Source organism: Rhinoraja longicauda, chromosome 11, assembly GCF_053455715.1.
Source record: "Rhinoraja longicauda isolate Sanriku21f chromosome 11, sRhiLon1.1, whole genome shotgun sequence".
Taxonomy (NCBI): domain Eukaryota; kingdom Metazoa; phylum Chordata; class Chondrichthyes; order Rajiformes; family Arhynchobatidae; genus Rhinoraja; species Rhinoraja longicauda.
Genome location: NC_135963.1, coordinates 43,592,278 through 43,611,646, shown reverse-complemented (window position 1 = coordinate 43,611,646; position 19,369 = coordinate 43,592,278). Strand labels below are relative to the sequence as shown.

At 40.1% G+C, this 19,369-nt stretch overlaps 1 protein-coding gene across 5 annotated transcripts in view; it reads left to right on the top strand.

Moving 5' to 3' along the window:
* Positions 1-19,369, top strand: part of dnajc6 (DnaJ (Hsp40) homolog, subfamily C, member 6) — a 94,576-nt gene that overhangs the window by 44,998 nt on the left and 30,209 nt on the right. For 4 of the 5 annotated variants that reach the window (XR_013547798.1, XM_078407505.1, XM_078407506.1 and 1 more), the window contains 6 exons: positions 2,454-2,571; positions 4,505-4,584; positions 7,949-8,139; positions 12,533-12,589; positions 13,511-13,933; positions 18,449-18,625. Coding sequence is in view for 4 of the 5 variants with exons in the window: in XM_078407505.1 (XP_078263631.1) it covers positions 2,454-2,571; positions 4,505-4,584; positions 7,949-8,139; positions 12,533-12,589; positions 13,511-13,933; positions 18,449-18,625 (1,046 nt within the window). In the remaining variant the exon portion in view is untranslated. The remainder of the gene's footprint in view (positions 1-2,453; positions 2,572-4,504; positions 4,585-7,948; positions 8,140-12,532; positions 12,590-13,510; positions 13,934-18,448; positions 18,626-19,369) is intronic. The other variant, XM_078407504.1, reaches the window with a different exon arrangement.

Sequence of the window (19,369 nt, the reverse complement as noted above, 5' to 3'; positions counted from 1 at the left end):
GGTTACTGGAAAACTGCAATAAAACAAAATGCTGGAAATACTTGGCTGATTAAGCAGCAACTTTGGAACGAGGAACAGAGTTAATATTCCAGGTCAAAGATTGTACTGGCAATTCAGCTCCCATCTAATCCATTTATAAGTAGTTTTGCAAAAAGGATGGAGCCAAATTTTGATGCACTCCAACAAATTCCCAATGTTTCCATTTAGCTCTGTCCTTCTGAGAAGTTATTTAAATTAGTTATCAAACACTTGGGAAAAACAAATGAACAACAATTGCTTTTAATCTGATCAGATTTTCCTAAATTGTTAACATGCATTTGCTCGGCTACGAAGTCAGTAACATTAAATGGGATATCTAGTAGAGTCAATGGAATGAATTTTGGAGACAGAGTATAACATACTGAAGCACATGACCAGAGAAGATTTTCCAGACAAACCGTCCTTGATACAAGCTTCAAGTAATGATTTAAAGCTTCTCCATTTAAGATTCCTCTGTGGAATATCCTTGATATGACAATCTAGTAGGATTAGTATATGCTGACCTAGCCTTAATGACCTGTATTATTATTTTTTTTTAAATTGAAACTGCATTCATCACATTCCCTTTGGGAGAAAATGCCCTGGGTGGCAAATTCTGACACTCTACTTTGATATTGGATGGCACGAGGAAAGTTAAATGCTGAAATAAACTCTTTGTGGACCCGCCTAATACACAATATACCAAGTTCTAGGTATATTCACACCAGTACATTATCTGGGAGTTAGCTTGTTCCACAATAGGCAAATAATTTTGTTTATGTAAAGAAATAAAATGATCTATGGATAAGGCAATAATGAATGTTTGACATGTTGATTTGCTTCACTTAAGCAAGTCACAGATTTGTGCCTATATTTGGCAGCTCTGTTTACATGATTTTTAAAAAATGGACTTAAGTCCGGGTGGTGCCAGCAATGGCTGCCTCGCCAACAGTCTGTGTCCTTTCCTTCTTTGTGTCTGTTTTGCATGTGTTAAAATGAATGTTTTTTAGTGTTCTTTAGCTTGTTTTATGTGGGGGGGTGGGGGGAAGTTGGGGGAAACTTTTTCTAATCTCTTACCTCGACGGAGATGCGTTTTTTTGGGGGGGTGGGGTTTCCGTATTGTTCTGCATCCCCACTAACATTGTGGAGTTGGCGGTCTTTGCTGGAGATCGATCAGGAGCTCCATCGCGGGAGCCTGCAGACTTACCGTCACAGAGTTCGCCATCCCTGTCGCGGGTCATCTTTGGGGCTCCAACCGTGGGAGCCCGTGGGACTTTAACATCGCAGAGCCTGCGGTCTCTGGTGAGAGACTGACATCGGGGACTCCAAGCCGCGGGAGTTTGGGCCCTCCCGACGCGGGGGTTTCTACCGCCCCGACGCAGCGGTTTCTACCGCCCCGACGCGGGGGTTTCTACCGCCCCGACGCGGGGGTTTCTACCGCCCCGACGCGGGGGTTTCTACCGCCCCGACGCGGGGGTTTCTACCGCCCCGACGCGGGGGTTTCTACCGCCCCGACGCGGGGGTTTCTACCGCCCCGACGCGGGGGTTTCTACCGCCCCGACGCGGGGGTTTCTACCGCCCCGACGCGGGGGTTTCTACCGCCCCGACGCGGGGGTTTCTACCGCCCCGACGCGGGGGTTTCTACCGCCTCGACGCGGGAGAATAAAGAGGAAGGAGATTGGACCTTATTGCCTTCTATCACAGTGAGGAATGTGGGGAATCTGCTGTGGTGGATGTTTATGTTAACTTTTATGTAGTTGTGTGTCTTGTTGCTTTTTTTAGTATGGCTGTATGGTAATTTGAATTTCACTGTACCTTAATTGGTACATGTGACAATAAACTGACCTTGAAGTTGAACATAATATAGAAACCATATTTCATAGAATTGGTGATATGCAAGATTGGTTGAAGTAATCTAAATTCTGAGTTTTGCCTTTTGGCTATAAATTTAATGTGATGCAAAGTTGCTGTATGTAGGTGCAGCTTCACTTTCTTGTGATAATATTGGAATTGTACAGCACGGAAATGGGCCCTTTGGCCCAACTCTTCCATGCTGATCAGTATGCCCCCTCGAAACTAGTCATAAATACTAACATTTGGCCCATACACCTCTAAATCTTTCCTGTCCATGTCCCTGTCCATATGTCATTTTTATCTAATAATATCCAAATTTTAATATTAGATGAATCCGTTTATGCAGCAGTCAACAGTCATGTAGAACGAGATTGTAGGGGATAGTATTACTTGCCATGTATTAAGATACAGATTCTATTGGAAATAAATATTCCTGCGACTACATCATTTGCACGATGTCTTAAATGTAAAATTCAATAGTACCTGCAAGAATGTTTTTTCTTTTTTCTTGTTAAAGGCTTTCAAGAGCAAAATAATAAAGAAAAATAATAAACTATTTAAACATTTCTTAAATCCTAAAGAGAACATCGAATGCAGGAGGGAAAAGTCTTTGCTTCTTTGGGGGTTAGTGCCCATGGAGATGTTGTTGTTGCTGCCTTTCATATGCGGTCAACAATTGGCGGAAGACTTCAAGCAAAGGTTAGTCTGTGTTACTTCTTCACTCATTGAATAGGGATATATGAATTGTTCTGATCTTCTGTTACGAAACCCCTGTAATATTTTTATGTTCCTTGAGTAATGGTTATAAACAAAAAGATAAAATACCATTGCTCATTGCCAAAGGATTTCTGCATAATTATAGCAATGGGGGGAAAAAAAATCCTTCCAATCACAGGTTTGGGATGGTAGAAAACCATTGAGTTTTCCATTCCTATTTGACAACCTCTGCTGGCAAGGGTGAAGTATAAGAAGGGAATCATTTGAAATGCTAGTTAAATGAACAGAAAGGGAAGCTATGCTGTCAGAAATGTAATAGGAATGTGTCCAAGAAGCAGATATGAACAGCATAGGAAGAACTACAGAGTTGTTGTTTCTTGCTGTGAGCTTATCCTGGTCATGATGAGGAAAAGAAAGAGCTTGGTGGGATAAAGTTACAGTTAAGGGAAGCCGAGAAAGGGAAATGAAGCAACCCTGTGCACCTGGCTGACTTGTCATTATAGCTCAGGCCCTCAAGTCCAGGCATCATTCTTGTAAATCTTCTCACTTAAATGCCAGCTTAATGGCATCTTTTCTATAGCAAGGTTACCAAACTTCAACGCACTAGTCCACGTGTGGCCTCACCAACATCTTGTACAACTGTAACATAACGTTCCAACTTCTCTGGGCTTCAACAGTCAGGGAATCAAGGAATGTGCCGAAAGCCACCTTCCCCTTATTTACCTGTAATGCCACTTTCAAGGAACTATGTACTTTGAATTGCAAGGGATCCACAGTGAGTTGGTAAATTGGATCCAAACTAGGCTTGATCACAAGACAGAGTAATGGAGTCCCCCCCCCCCCCCCCCCCCCCCGTCAGTGGTGTTCTGCAAGGATATATAGTCATGATTTGGATGAAAATGTAGGTGGTCTGATTAATAAGTTTGCAGAGGACACAAAAATTGGTTAAATTGTGGATAGTGAAGAAATTTGTCAAAGGATACATCAGGATATGGACAGCATCAAATGTCGTCTAATCTGCACAAAGGTGAGGTTATGCATTTTGGAGGTTTAAGTGGCAAGATCCTTGGGAGCACTGAGGTCCAGAAGGATCTTGGGTTCCAAGTCCCAAACTCCCAAAAAGTGGCAAAATCTGGATAAGGTAGTAAAGAAGATGGATGATATCCATGTCTTTTATCGATCAGGGCCGAGTATAAAAATTGGCAAGTTGTGTCAGCTGCATAAAACTTTTTCTTTAAATGTAAGGTTGTTTAGGCTTTGGTGATGGTGCAGAGGAAATTTGCCTGAATTGGAGTGTATTAGCAATAAGAGAGATTGGATAAACTTGGACTATAACTAGAGCATTGGAGGCTGAGTAGTGACTTTATTGAAGTGCATGAGATTATGAAAGGCACAGATGGGACAAATCATGTTTTTGCACTGCCAGGGGAGGTGGGGGAAGCAGATATGATGGTAATAGAGGCTTTTAGACAGGCTCATGAACAGGCGGGGAATGGAGGATATGGACTATGTCCAGGCAGGCAGGATTAGTTTGGATTGGTATCATGGTCAGTGCAGACATGGTGGGCTGAAATGCATGTTACAGCACTTTGTGGTTCAATGTTCTGAATGTTTTTTCCTTTTATCTATTAATGCTATTCGCACGTGCTATTGTTTTCATATTCAGGCTTTCAAGGTTGTTGCTCTATTTTTAAGCAGAATATTTTAGTAAAATTCTGTGGCTTCAGAATCTTGAACGGAACAGTACAATCCATGTAATCAATGTCTGAAAATTATGTTATGTATGATCTTTAACGCAATGTTGCTCTCATTGTAAATTTCTAACTTAAAAGGCCTGTTCTGTGCATACTTTGGCTGATCACTTGCATTTGTTATTAGAATTTAAATTTTTTGCCTTTTTCCTTTCTCAATTTAGCTAACAAACACTCAGATATTTCAGATTCAAGTTCACACTGGATTCATTGCTCCTGGAACCACAATATTAAAGTTTACAAAGTGAGTAAGAGCTTAGCTATTCTGTTTTTAATCCAACAAAAACATATTTCTGGATATTTTTAACTCTAACAGGGAATTTGCCCTCAGAACAAAATCTATCAAATGTTAATGACTTTTTATTAACATTCAAAATAATGATTGCCTCATCATCACGTCTGTCATCACTGCATCCCCTCCCGCCAACCTCCTGCTTCATGGTGCAGTTCAAACAGAAACATTCTTTCCAGTATTTACCAACTCCAGTCATGTTACAGCTCAGCTCCCTTCCAGCCTTTCCATCCCTCATCGTTCCAATATTTGCTACAAACTGTATTTCAATACTTGAAAATGAATTTGCAGAATTAAACTTGCACCCATTTTAGGTAGAATTAAGAAGACAATATAATTGGGGAATAGGCTCATCGGCCCAGCAAGTCTGCATCAACTATCAACCACTCATTTACACTGAATCCTACAGTAATCTGTTTTTACTCAAAGTCAATTTACGATAGATTTCTGCTGAGTGTTTTAAGAGATATTTATTGTAAACCTTAATTTGGCTACTACATTGGACCATGAGAAAGTATAAATACTAGAAATATTATTATTTTTAATGACAATACATGAGCTTGGTCAGCATCTGGAAAGGGCAAGTATGGTTTAGATTGAAATCTTTTGTTAGTTACCCCACAGATCTGGTCCTTGGTACATTGCAGACCCTCTGGTTCAACAAGGCTTTTGGTTAGTAAACACTCGGATGGTCTTGGAAGGAACACACTCCTCCACACATTTCTTTGAAGTTTGTAACAACTGTTGAGCAGATTTATTCATCTGTTGCCCAATCCTTGCACGTCACCCAGCCCGAGTCCAAGCAGTTGCAGAGTAGCTCCACTGCTCCCCCCCCCCCCCCCCTCCCTGTATAATCCTCTTTGCCAGACCTGTGATCTTCAGTGACTGCCCCTCTGCAGGAGGAAGCATCACAGCCAAGTATTTTATTTTCAGGTAGGTTATCATATTGATTAAATCTGGGCAATGATTCTGTCCGCACTGCCATTCAGACACCACTTTTCAAATACCTCCCACACTCTGTAAATTATTTCCTTCATCTTCCCTCTAATTTTTCAGCCAATGTTTAATTCTGTGTGCTATTTTTCTGATCAACTGACCACACTTTCTGGGGCAGCAGAGGCACAGACACCTTGTAACTCCTGTGACCCAGGTTCAGTCCTGATCATGGGTGCTCACTGTATGGAATTTGCATGTTTTCTCTATGACCTGGTTCTGTGGTTATAGGGCGAAGGCAGGAGAATAGGGTTGAAGGGGAAAGATAGATCAGCCATGATTGAATGGGCTAAATGGCCTAATTCTGCCCCTATCAGTTATGAACATGACTGGGTAGGGTTTTTTTCCCTTGGGATTCTGGCTTCCTTCTGCATTCCAAATATGTGTGGATTGTTGGGTTAATTGGCCACTAACGCTCCTGGACTAGATGGGTAGGTAAAATTGATGAGCATGTGAAAGACTAGAGTTCAAGGAATTAATTGCAGACATGGGATTGATGGTGCTGCTCTGAGAACCAGAGTAGACTTGATGAGCTGATTGGTCTTGTATATAATAAGGAAATATGATATTTTTCTGTTCTGAAGTTTTCCCCTTACTGTCAAGCATGTCAATTTTTGTATTATTTGTCAAATTTGTTAACATTCCTCATATTTTGGACTAAATCACTAACATGAGAGAAAGCAAATGACGAAATGGGAGCCATGTAGTGGCCCACTGGTAATAGACTTCATCTTTTTACATCAACATTGGTAAACCAATACCTTTAATTCTGAGCTAATCTAAAATCCAGGATCCTTTGAATCCTCTGGACTATTATTTTGTTGACCAGGCTGCCATAAGCCTGGTGAAATCCATGTAAACTACATGAAGCATTCTACCCTCACTGGATTCCTTGGAGCACAGGAGGATCAGGGGTGATCTTATAGAGGTGCACAAAATCATAGATCAAGTAGACGCAGAGTATCTTGCTCAGAGTAGGTGAATTGAGGACTAGAGGACATAGGTTTACGGTGAAGGGGAAAGAATCTAATAGGAATCTGAGGGGTAGCTTTTTCACAGAAAGGGTGGTGGTTGTTTGGAACAAGTTGCCAGAGGAGGTAGTTCCCAACGTTTAAGAAACAGTTACACAGGTACATGGATAGGACAGGTTTGGAGGGATATGGGCCAAATATGGGCCTATTAGTGTAGCTGAGACATTTTGGCCGTTGTAAGCAAGTTGGGCCGAAGGGCCTGTTTCCATGCCGTATCACTCTATGACCTGAAAATTCAGTCACATTAGTCTAGCACAACCTTCCTTCAACAAATTTGTTTCGACTGCCCATGATTAATCTGACTTTTCTAATGGTAATTTGTGGTATATTAGAATGGATGCTAGTAATTTTATCCATCACTTGAAATTGATCTAACTGATCTGCAATGACTCGTTTATCCGTTCCTCTTGAACAATAGTATAATGTTGCCAAATCTCCAATCTCCTGCCACCAACCCTGTAGCCAAAGAAGTCTGTAAAAAAAATAAAAAAATGTTATCAGGGAATCCAGTTGCTTTTTAAAAAAAACAACCCATAGTGCTGTAGTAATTCAGCAGGTCATGATGCTGCCTGATCCACTGAGTTACTTCAGCACTTTGTTTTTTACTTTGTAAACCTACATCTGCAGTTCCTTGTGTCATCAGTTCTTTCCTTGGTTCTTTCACCAGTCTGGGATATTGCATCCAATCCTGGCAATTTATCCATTTTCAAAGGTTGTAAACCTCGCAGTACTTGTTTAATAAATTGCAACACTTCCATTCATTTGCCTTAACTCCAATATTAGCATCATCATCTCCTCAAAATATATTTTCAAGCCAAGTAGCATCATGTTTCTGCACAAATGGAGAGATAGATTACACATTTAATTAATTGCTCTTTTAAACATGTTTTGGTTCATTTCATCAGAAACATTATTTGACCTTTAAATTTCGAATCTTCAATCACTATGTCATTCTGTACTGGAGCAGGAATATACATCATTTGCACAAACATTTTTCTATTGTGTTTTTAACAATATAAATTCATTTGTTTTTCTTTTGCTTGGAGCCAAACATTAAAAACTGATTCAACAGTTGAACTGTTTCCTTCTGAGCTTTTATGCATCTGAGCTATATTTGTAGTTAATTTAACAGCTAAAATAAGGAGTGGAGGAAGTAAATGAATTGTCTGGTTCTGAAGGACTTTGCAAGTTATTGACATCTAACTATCTCAAAACAGATTTGATAAGAATTGGACTAATCAAAAATTGGTAATAACCATCTGTTGATATAATTTTTTTTGTCTTGCCTTTAGATCTGAGTTGGATGCATGTGATTCTCCAGAAAAGTATCCCCCATTGTTTCATGTAATATTGGAGGTGGAGGTTGAATCCTCTGATAAAAGATTTGACCTGACTCCACCCTGGGAACAAAGGAACACCAAAGATCTTGTACCCAATATCCTCTTTTCAAGCCATCAGGAACATCAAGAAACTTTAGCAGCAGGTATTAATATAATTCTGTCTAAGATGGTACACAAACTTGATATTGCCGAAACTGGCTCATAATCATGAGTGTAACATTTGGTTTTGGTATCAAATCATGATCATGAGTACACTCATAATCATGAGTGTAACATTTGGCTTTCATCTCCTCTTCTTGTCTGATAAACTAATGATGAGGGTAATGTAGATCGAGGTAAATATATATTTTTAAAAAGGAGCAAATAATCCGTGGAACACTGTTTTCTTTGTCACTAGGAATAGATATGGTATGTCTCGTAGAAATGTGGTATATCGTTTGGAGTTTTGGTATTGGATAATATTTATGAGTAATGTTTTCCTACTGCATGCTAACTTGGGATAGAAGCAACTAACAATTGTGATATTCCAGTTAGCTTGTGTACGGGGTCATCAAATCTGGCTTTATTAGTGACATACTTGAGCTACCTTTTTGGATTTTAACTGATAATGACACTGCAGTTTACAGAAGGTGTGTGTGTGTGAGGGGGAGAGAGAGAAAGAGAGAATGTAGTGCTGACCATTTTCATATGAGAAGCATGGATTTCTCGATTGCATTAATTTAAATTTTAAACACCTGTAGATCGAAGGAAGGTGCCCCTGGAGATTTTGTGTATGGCTCTGATCAAAATGGAGTTCTAACAATATTTGTCCAAGCAAAGGAAACAAAGAATTGATCTATGCAGCAACACTTGTGATCTCTGGGCACCCAATACATTTAAATTATTTTAAAAATTGGTCTGTCCTGTAATGTACTAGGATTGCACGCTGTCAGAGCCAACAGCCAACAGTATAATGAACAGGCTTATTATTCATTATGATATTGGTTGAGCTGGTATGTTGGACAGGGCACAGTAAAATATGGCACGTCCAACCGCAATATTCCCTCAGTACTTGACAGGAGTGACTGGTTCATTTTATGTTTGTAACCTGGAGTGGCATTGGAATTCCATATCTATTGAATTCGGCACAATGGTGCCAACGTAGAGGAAAATTAGTATAGGTTGAGCACTGATTTTCCAGCAACTGATGGTCCATCCACCCCAATAATCTGGCCCAAATTATCACCAATAGTCAATAGTACTTTATTTGTCACATGTGCAACTGCACAGTCAAATTATTTTTGCATTTTTGGCGCCATTATTCAAAGTCCGGTCTGGCCATCTTTGTCTGGCACCTCCTGCAGCTGACCTTTGAGGCTTTTGTTTCATGTGTGTTCTTTCGGGCTGTTTCTCTCCGTTGCGAAAGAGTTATTTGTCTAAATCTACAGCTATTGGTGGTGATTCCTCAGTTTTGTGTGATTCTTGCATATATTTAGCTATGGCTTATAAGCGAGGTCTTAGTGACAGTCAAGGTGACAAGTGTAGGCACAAGTATATATCAATACAAAAGAAGGTCAAACGGTTGCGACAGCTTGACAGTGGTGTTTTCGTGTGGAAATTGTGTGATGTTGATTCATCAACTGTTTATGATATAAAGAGGTAAAGAGACAAAGTAATGAGATTCCAAGAAGCAAGTGAGCATTAGAAAGAGTATGAAAGATGGTAAGAGTAGCTGACGAGCCCCTGTGTCCCGAGCATGTGTACAATGCAGATGAGGCTGCGTTATATTGGCGATGCACACAGCAAAGAACATTACCAGTGGAGGGACCCCAGCTATTTACGATATACATTAATGACTTAGACGAAGGGATTAAAAGTACCATTAGCAAATTTGCAGATGATACTAAGTTGGGGGGTAGTGTGAATTGTGAGGAAGATGCAATAAGGCTGCAGGGTGACTTGGACAGGTTGTGTGAGTGGGCGGATACATGGCAGATGCAGTTTAATGTAGATAAGTGTGAGGTTATTCACTTTGGAAGTAAGAATAGAAAGGCAGATTATTATCTGAATGGTGTCAAGTTAGGAGGAGGGGGAGTTCAACGAGATCTGGGTGTCCTAGTGCATCAGTCAATGAAAGGAAGCATGCAGGTACAGCAGGCAGTGAAGAAAGCCAATGGAATGTTGGCCTTCGTAACAAGAGGAGTTGAGTATAGGAGCAAAGAGGTCCTTCTACAGTTGTACCGGGCCCTGGTGAGACCGCACCTGGAGTACTGTGTGCAGTTTTGGTCTCCAAATTTGAGGAAGGATATTCTTGCTATGGAGGGCGTGCAGCGTAGGTTCACTAGGTTAATTCCCGGAATGGCGGGACTGTCGTATGTTGAAAGGCTGGAGCGATTGGGCTTGTATACACTGGAATTTAGAAGGATGAGGGGGGATCTTATTGAAACATATAAGATAATTAGGGGATTGGACACATTGGAGGCAGATAACATGTTCCCAATGTTAGGGGAGTCCAGAACAAGGGGCCACAGTTTGAGAATAAGGGGTAGGCCATTTAGAACGGAGATGAGGAAGAACTTTTTCAGTCAGAGGGTGGTGAAGGTGTGGAATTCTCTGCCTCAGAAGGCAGTGGAGGCCAGTTCGTTGGATGCTTTCAAGAGAGAGCTGGATAGAGCTCTTGAGGATAGCGGAGTGAGGGGGTATGGGGAGAAGGCAGGAACGGGGTACTGATTGAGTGATCAGCCATGATCGCATTGAATGGCGGTGCTGGCTCGAAGGGCTGAATGGCCTACTCCTGCACCTATTGTCTATTGTCTATTGTCTATTGGCCCCATGGGATTCAAACAATCTAAGGATAGAGTTACCATTCTAGGGACAGAAACACACAATTGTAAGTCACTAGTGGTGGGGGGGAGGAAAGTAAATGCCTTGAAAGGCATTCATACTTGCATAAATAAAATGGCTGGATGATCACTGTAGAATGGATTGAAAAATCTTGTGTGCCTGAAGCCTAGCATGCTGAAGCCCAGGAAAGTCTGTAAGCCTTCCAGAAGATTGCAATTTTTTTCTTCTGGACAACTGTTCACCTCGCCCCAAAGCTGATCTCCTATGCAAGAGAAGGTAGACACAAAATACTGGAGTAACTCAGTGGGTCAAGCAGCATCTTGGGAGAGAAGGAATAGGTGACGTTTCAGGTTGAGACCCTTCTTCTATGCAAGAGAAATGTTCGTACAGTGTACTTAACACCAAACTGTACATCCCTTACACAACCCCAAGACCAAGGAATACTACACTCTTTGAAGCTAGTTATCGCTCACTTTTCATGAAACGCATGATAGATGTGGCAAGCCTGCAGAAACGTTCATTAAAGACTTTAACGTGAAAGACGTGCTTTGTTTCGTCATTAGTGTCTGGAAGAACATACAAGCGTCAACAATAACGACATGCTGGTATAAATTGTGGCCTGCCCTGATGTTTCACCTGATGGAAGTATTTATGACTTCACAGGGCTTAATGCGTTTAAGGAGAAAGATGATGTTCATGAGTTGCTTGAGTAGGCAAAAGGTAGTATGGCACCTGCTGCCAAGAGTATAGCTTGTCGAAGGAAATCAGGCCGACAAAGACACACCTGTTGTTCATCATTATACCGACTCTGAGATTATAGATTTGTTCTGAATCCTGATAAGAGCAAAGACAGTGATGAAGAAAACAGTGATGAAGATGAGACAGATGCTGCTGCAAAACCTGCGATGGACAAGTTGATTGAGTTGACTGGTGAATTAATTAGAGCAATGTACCTTCAAGACGGAACAAAAATTGATAACTCCATTTGTTGGAGGGAAAGATCAAACCACATGAAACAACTTACCTTGGATGAAGTGTTTAAAGATAGCCAAGCAAATTGAGTGTCAGAGCCTTCCACTTCTGATTAGCAATACAACCCCAGTGAAATTCGAAGAGTTGCCACTTTGGAAGCAATAGTATTGCACTGTTTACTGTTCAAATAAACCAGCCTTGTTTACACCTGTGCTAATGTTTCTCATTATTCATATTCAATTTACATTTTATATGTGTTTTATTTATGTTTCTGGCACTCCACGGTGCTTTGGAGACACTAAAGGGATGTTTTTAGTAGGCCAGGGGTGTATTTCATTTCATTATCACATGACCTCTGTTGGTATGTGAAAACGGATAAACCACAAAGGAACAGAGGGTGCTGGAAAATCGGTGTTCAACCTGTATGTGGAAATGCGTTTGGTTTGGAGGAGAGAATCCAGAGGTAAATTTCAAAGCAGAAGATTGCACACTTTCTAGTTGGCTTCAGGTTTAAAAAGCAAAATTATGCAAAGGAATATTTTGAAGTACTATTGAAACACTATTTTCTTTGGTAGATAATAGAAAAGCAGTTCAAAGGATATTACATGTTCCTGGCATCTTTCAAATAATATGTTATTCATCGTTAGTTATGGTGATCCTAAAATTTTGTTGATGTTAAGGCTTCCAGAAGCTATTGTAGGTCTTGAATCATTGAGTCTGCACTAACTTTTATTGTCACAGGTAAATCTATGGTGGATTTGGAAACTGCATCAGATAATGTAAAGAGCACGGGGCAAAGTAAGTTTTTTTTCTTTCTCTCTCATCACTGGGCCATCGAGGAATCTATGAATTGTTTAATTCTATAACAGATGCATTGCCCCACTTCACATAACAGATTGGTATTCAAGTTGCATTGTAATTATGAAGGAACATTGAATGTTGTGTAAAATGGATGGCTGCTTTAATATCAATATTTTCATAAGTTCATAAATTCTAGGAGCAGAATTGGGTCATTCAGCCCATCAAGTCTATCCCGCCATTCAATCATGGGTGATCTATCTTTCCTTCACCCGATTCCCTTGCCTTCTCCGCATTACCCCTGACACCCTTGCAAATCAAATTTTTATTGTATCGTTAAATGTCAACATTGCCTTCTGGCCAATGGAAACCCAATTTTGTATGATATGAAAACTAATGTAATTGGGAATCATATCAAAGATTTTATTGTTCATATCAAAGAAAGGATATTTCACCGCTTTGAGAAAATGTCATACTTGTTTAATTTATTGTCACGTATACCAAGGTAGAGTGAAACGTTTTTTTTTCCGTGCTGTCCAGTCAGCGGAAAGATGATACATGATTACAATCAAGCCGCTCAGTGTACAAATACAGAATAAAGGAAATAATGTTTAGTGCAAGGTAAAGTCCAATTAAAGATAGTCCAAGGGTTTCCAATGGTCAGTGTCTCCAACTACGGTTCACACCAGATGCACATTGCAAGAATGCATTTTAAGACATTCTCAAACCTGCTGAGTACAAAACTAAAATCACTTTGTCATATACTTTTATGCCAAGGCAATACAACATTTCAAGGCAAATCTTGCTCTTTCCATTTTAAAATTAAATGTGAAGACCTTTTTTGTAAAATAGCTAGTATCCATCCACTGACTTGTTTGCTTATGTACCATGCAACTAATCAATTTTGTTATTATTTCTTAGAAACAAAAAGTGATAAGAATGGTGCGAATCCACCGTCGGAAGACAGAACAGCTCTTGTGAATGAAGACAGTGAGCCATCTGATGATGAGCTTCTGTCCCTCTCTAGCCAACACAGTACTGCTAGCATGGAAAAACAGCACAGGACGCAGCAATGTTGCCAAACACAGGCATCTTCTCAGTCCACAGCTCCTGAAAGTGTGGATCTTTTGGGCTTAAATGGAGATGCTACAGGCCAGACCATGCCTCCTGCTGCTCAAGCCAGATCTATAACAACTAACTCTGACTTGCTGAATGACTTGTTTGGCAGCACCTCCTCTATTCCATCGGCACATGGGAGTAGTGGTGCTCCAGGATCAGCACATTCTACCCCTCGAAGATCTGCAGGCTCTCCCTCTCCATCACCGTCACCAAGGATTTGTGAAGGTATTAATTGGAGCTGCGTGATGGTTTTGCAGAATCTTGCCATTTTTGCGCACTGAATTATTTAGTGCTCACTTTCAATATTAAAATAAGATTTAAAATGTATTTTAGACGTGTTCGGGTATAAAAATCTGCCCGCGTCAAAATTTAATTTACCTACATACACCGATTGAGAAATTCCTTGGTCATTTTGACATGCAGAATATTAAAATTGAACCCTCAATCTAGGCCCATATTGCAAAGAAGTGGTGTTTGATGTGGGTTCTGTCTCTAGCTGAGTAAATTAATTTCAGCTGGAGTAGCAGCTGAAGTCTTGGCTGAGATCAACTCTTCTGAAATGGCATTGGATATGGAAAATAAATTGGCAGGATTTTTGTTTCTGATCACCTGCCTTTTTTTGCTGCTAAGTGCATTCTGTATAAAAGTGTTGCTGATAGGAGTGGTAATTGCCTCTGCTCACTATGTGAACAGTGCAGGGAAACCAATGGAGCGCAGCTTTGGAAGAGAATTTACTCCAATGTGGAGAGTGTGGCATAATTGGAAAGAGTCAGCATGACTTTGTCCATGTCAGGTCACTCCTTACTAACTTGATTTGACCTTTTTGAAGTGCAATAGATGACTTGGGGTAGGGCAGTGGATGTTGCCTACATGGATTTTAGTAAGGCATTTGATAGTATCTCCTGGTAGATTGATCTGGAAGATGAAGATGCATGGCATTGTGACTTTGTCGTTTGGATTTAGAACTTGCTTATCCATAGATGTTGGAGGGTAATATAAGGGTATTATTCTGGCTGGAGGTCTGTGACCAGGATCCATGCTGGGAACTCTGTTTGTGATGTATGTAAATTACCTAGATGTAAATGTAGATGCGTTGGTTAGCAATTTTGCAGACAACACTAAAATTGGTAGTTGCAAATGGTGAGGAAGGCTGTCAAAGTATACACCAGGATATAGACAGTTGCCAATATGGATGGTGAAATGGCAGATGGAGTTTAACCAGAGGATGTACGAGGTGCTGTATTTGCGAGGTCAAAGATAAGGGAAATCTCTAGAGTTAATGGCGAGATCCTTAACAGCATTGATGTACAGAAGGATCTTGGGATCCAAGTCCATAGTTCCATGAGCATGGAAAACCAAATGGCTGGAGTGGAAAAAATTATGTATGGTATTCTTGCCTTTGTCAATTGAGGCATTGAATATAAGAGTCCAGAAGTCATGTTGCAGCATTATTATACTTTGGTCAGGCAACATTTGGAGTATTGTGTGCATTTCTGGTTGCCCCATTGCAGGAAGGATGTGGCTTTGGAGTAGATGTAGGAGAGGTTACAGAGGCTGCCTAGATTAGAGGGTATTACCTAATAGGAAAGGTTTCATCAAAATTGAATTGTTTTCTCTGGAGTGTTAGGATGAGAAAATGTCTGATAGAAATGTATATAATTATCAGAGGCATAGATTGGGTAAACAGTGAGAACCATTTATCTAAGAATGAAATCTCAAACTAAAGGGCTTTAAGGTCAGAGGGAGAAAGTTGAAAGGAGATGTGCAGGGCTAGTTTTTTATTACAGTGGTGGACGTCTGGAAGGTACTGCTCGGGTTGGTGGTGGAGGCAGATGCAATAATGGCATTCATATTAGGTAGGCAAATGGATGCACACGTAATGTAAAGATATGGATTATGTGCAGACAGCAGGGATTAGTTTAACTTTGCATCATGTTCGATACAGCACAGTACAGCACAGGATCAGGCCCTTCTACTCATGTCTATTTTCAATGTATATGAATGTGCATGAATAAATAGGCAATTTTCATTTACTTAAATCAATCAGAACTTGCTTCTGGAGAAGGGTTCTGCACTGAAATGTCATATATTCATGTCCTCCAGTGATGCTGCCTAACCCACTGAGTTATTCCAACTCTTGTGTTTTACTCAACATTCCAGCATCTGTAGTTCCTTGGGTCTCCAAACCTTCTTCCTTATGGATTTAACTTCACTCTAACTTTTGTGTCAGTCGCACTGGTGGATTTAGAACTTGTATAAAACAATGTCCAATCTGAACAGCATTTATTCTCAGAGCAGATACTTTGAGGATTGCATTAGACTGGTATTAAATCACATGACTGTCCATCTGTAACTGAATGCAGAGACCAACCAATATAAAACAAAATCTTGTCAATTGAACTTTATGATGGATCCTAATCAAACGTTTTACCATCTATAATTTTAATGTGTTCAATTTAACTGATATTTCTTCAGCATTTTAATTTTGTGAGGCAGCATTTTGTTACATTTAATTATTGTTTGGTATGTAGTGTTCTGATATCTGATCTCATTCATTATGTAATTTTATCCTGCTTGCCAGATGGACTCTTCCTCACTTGATTTGTTTTTCTGGAACAGAAAAATATTCTTGTCATCTTCCTGTTTGGTACCATCTTCCCCAACTTCATTTTCAGTTTATATTAAATTGAATAACAGTAATAAAGCATTGGTTGATAGCCTGTCATGCCCTCTGAAATGTGATGAATCTCTACTGTTACAGTAACCAATAAGTACCATTTGGATATCACCAGATTTGGATGATAGTGTTTCTTCACCCTTGTACTCATCCCCTCCCTCCCCCACAGCCCTGCAACCCTGATTGCGGATTGCTTGATGTATACAAACTGATCAGCATTGGATTTGTTGAATTGTGATTTTTTTTGTTTTTTAATTTTTCCTTCCCACTTAGTGAGGTTTGTGATTTTTTTTAAATTGCCACAGTTGTAACCTGGCAATATTTGGGAATGCACAAAGTTGATTTTCAATTTGGTGGACCAATTCAACGTGGATAATGCATTTAAACTAAACGGATCAAGTCCGTGACGAGTATTCGTATCTCAAGTATCATGTGCTTGTACTAATACAACCAGTGTACATGTAGTTCCAATCAGCAGTGACAACAATTATCTGGGTAGACTCAATGGACCAAATGGCCTACTTCTGATCCTGTGATTTACACTGAAAATTTCAAAGTGCAGTAGGTGTCTCTAATTTTAATTCTGTGCATCAGGATAGCAGAAGTTCACAAAGCTGCAACCTAAACTCCTACTGTGCTTTTGTAGGATCTAAGCCTGGAATCTTGGCTTGCTGCAGATGAGCCCATCTGTTCAAACATACTCTTTTGGAAGTAATCAAAACCGTATTCATTGGTCAGCAGCTGGCTTCTTTCCAAACATTGTAAAGATATCTGAATGAACCTCGGTAACCTTCAATTTTCTAAATGATTGTTTGGATAAGTGCCCTTTAGAATTGATTTTAATGGCAGTTTATTTTCCAACTTGCTTTTAAATTGGATATTGCAACAAGAGCAAAATCAGAAAACTACCAAATTAAGAGGATGTCAAGAATGTAAAAGTAAAATTGTATAAACTAAAGGGAAAAGTAAAATAGATGAACTGAAGCACCCTGCCCCATCTCTGTCCAGGGACCACAACAGTCCTTTCAGGTGAGACAAAGGTTCACTTGCGCATCCACCAACCTCATCTACTGTATCCGCTGTTCCAGCTGTAGACTCGTATATATTGGTGAGACCAAGGGCAGACTCGGCGATCGTTTCACTGAACACCTTCACTCAACCGCCTTGGCGTACGTAATCTCTCAGTTGCCAAACCCTTCCCATTCCCATAGTAAGCATTCTATCTTAGGCCTCCTCCATTATCAGAGTGAGGACAATCGTAAATTGGAGAAACAGCATCTCACATTTCGCTTGGGCAGCTTACAACCCAGCAGTATGATTATTGATTTCTCTAATTTCTGTTGCATCTCCTCTCTCTCTCCTCCCCCACCCTAGTCGTTGATCAAGTTTTACTGTCATCCTTTTGAATTCCTCTGTATACTCGTTATCACCTATCCCACAGCCAACAATCGCCTATTTTGTGCCCCAAATTTCATTATCGTTGCTTTTTGCATATTTCCCATTCATTTCTCCTAAGTACCTTCTATCTCTCATTTCCCTTTCTGCTAACTCTCAGTCTGAAGAAGGGTCACGACCCAAAACATCAGCTATTCCTTTTCTCCAGAGAGGCTGCCTGACCCACTGCGTTACTCCAGCCTTTTGTGTCAGGTCTTTGGTTTAAACTAGCGTCCACAGTTCCTCACTACACAAACTGGTATCTGCTGTTTTATTTAAATCATTGGATTTGTGCCATATAACAAAGCATTGCTGTTATTTGAGTTATATTGCACTGTGATTCTACAATATTAAAAGGTGCAAGCCAAACATTTTGTTTTAAATTGGTTGATTTGAAAAATCAGGATTGTTTTTTGCTATGGCCAAGGTGAAAATACAAATAAAGATTTTATCCATCTTGCAAAAGATAAGAATATATTCGCTGCTGTAAATTAAACATTGCTTTAATGCAAATGTTAGTGGATGGTACGGATGCTTGGGGATGTTCAGTAAGTTTTTTTAATTCGATTCCTGAAAAGTTGCCGCTTCTAAATGTTAACTGTTCCAAATAACTATTTTGTTAATCTTAGGAACAGCATTTGATCCATTTGATTCTCAACCCAACCAAAACAGTCAGGATTTGCTTGGTGTTTTTCTCAATCGGAGTGGTGCAACTTCTCCTGTTGGACAGGGAGAGCCGTTCCTGCAAACAGCCAGAACACCATCCCCTACACCACTCAGTACTACTGGGGATCCTTTCAACATGGGTAAGGGTTCAATGTGCCAGGTTTTAATTAAAACTATAACTATTACATCAATGGTATTCTTGGCGAGCAATTGTCTTTACTTTGCTTCCGTGCCATAAGGGTTATAATGCTGTTTGTCTGCCTACAATGCCATTCACCATGGCCACAGGTATAGATTACCTCTAGGACAACAAATATTTGCAGAACATTTCCTAATGGAAGTACTTAACGAGCAGGAATGCTGAAAAGTACTTGCATGCAAATCTTTTGTAGTGGAATATTTTATTTCAAAAAGAGCACTTGTTCTTAATGTTATCAAATATTCAGTTTATAGAGTGGCATTGTTGGTGGTACATATTGTTGGAGGACAGAGGATCTAGGGGGGGTAGAGGAACTGAAAGAAATTTTCATTAGGCAAGAAATAGTATTGGGTAGACTGATGGGACTGAAGGATGATAAATCCCCTGGGCTTGATGGTCTGCATCCCAGGATCTTCGGGGAGGTGGCTCTAGAAATAGTGGACGCATTGGTGATCATTTTCCAATGTTCAATAGATTCAGGATTAGTTCCTGTGGATTGGAGGATAGCTAATGTTATCCCACTTTTCAAGAAAGGAGCGAGAGAGAGAAAACAGGGAATTACAGACCAGTTAGTCTGACTTCGGTGGTGGGAAAAATGCTGGAGTCAATTATTAAAGAGGTAATAACGGTGCATTTGGATAGCAGTAAAAGGATAGGTCTAAGTCAGCATGGATTTATGAAAGGG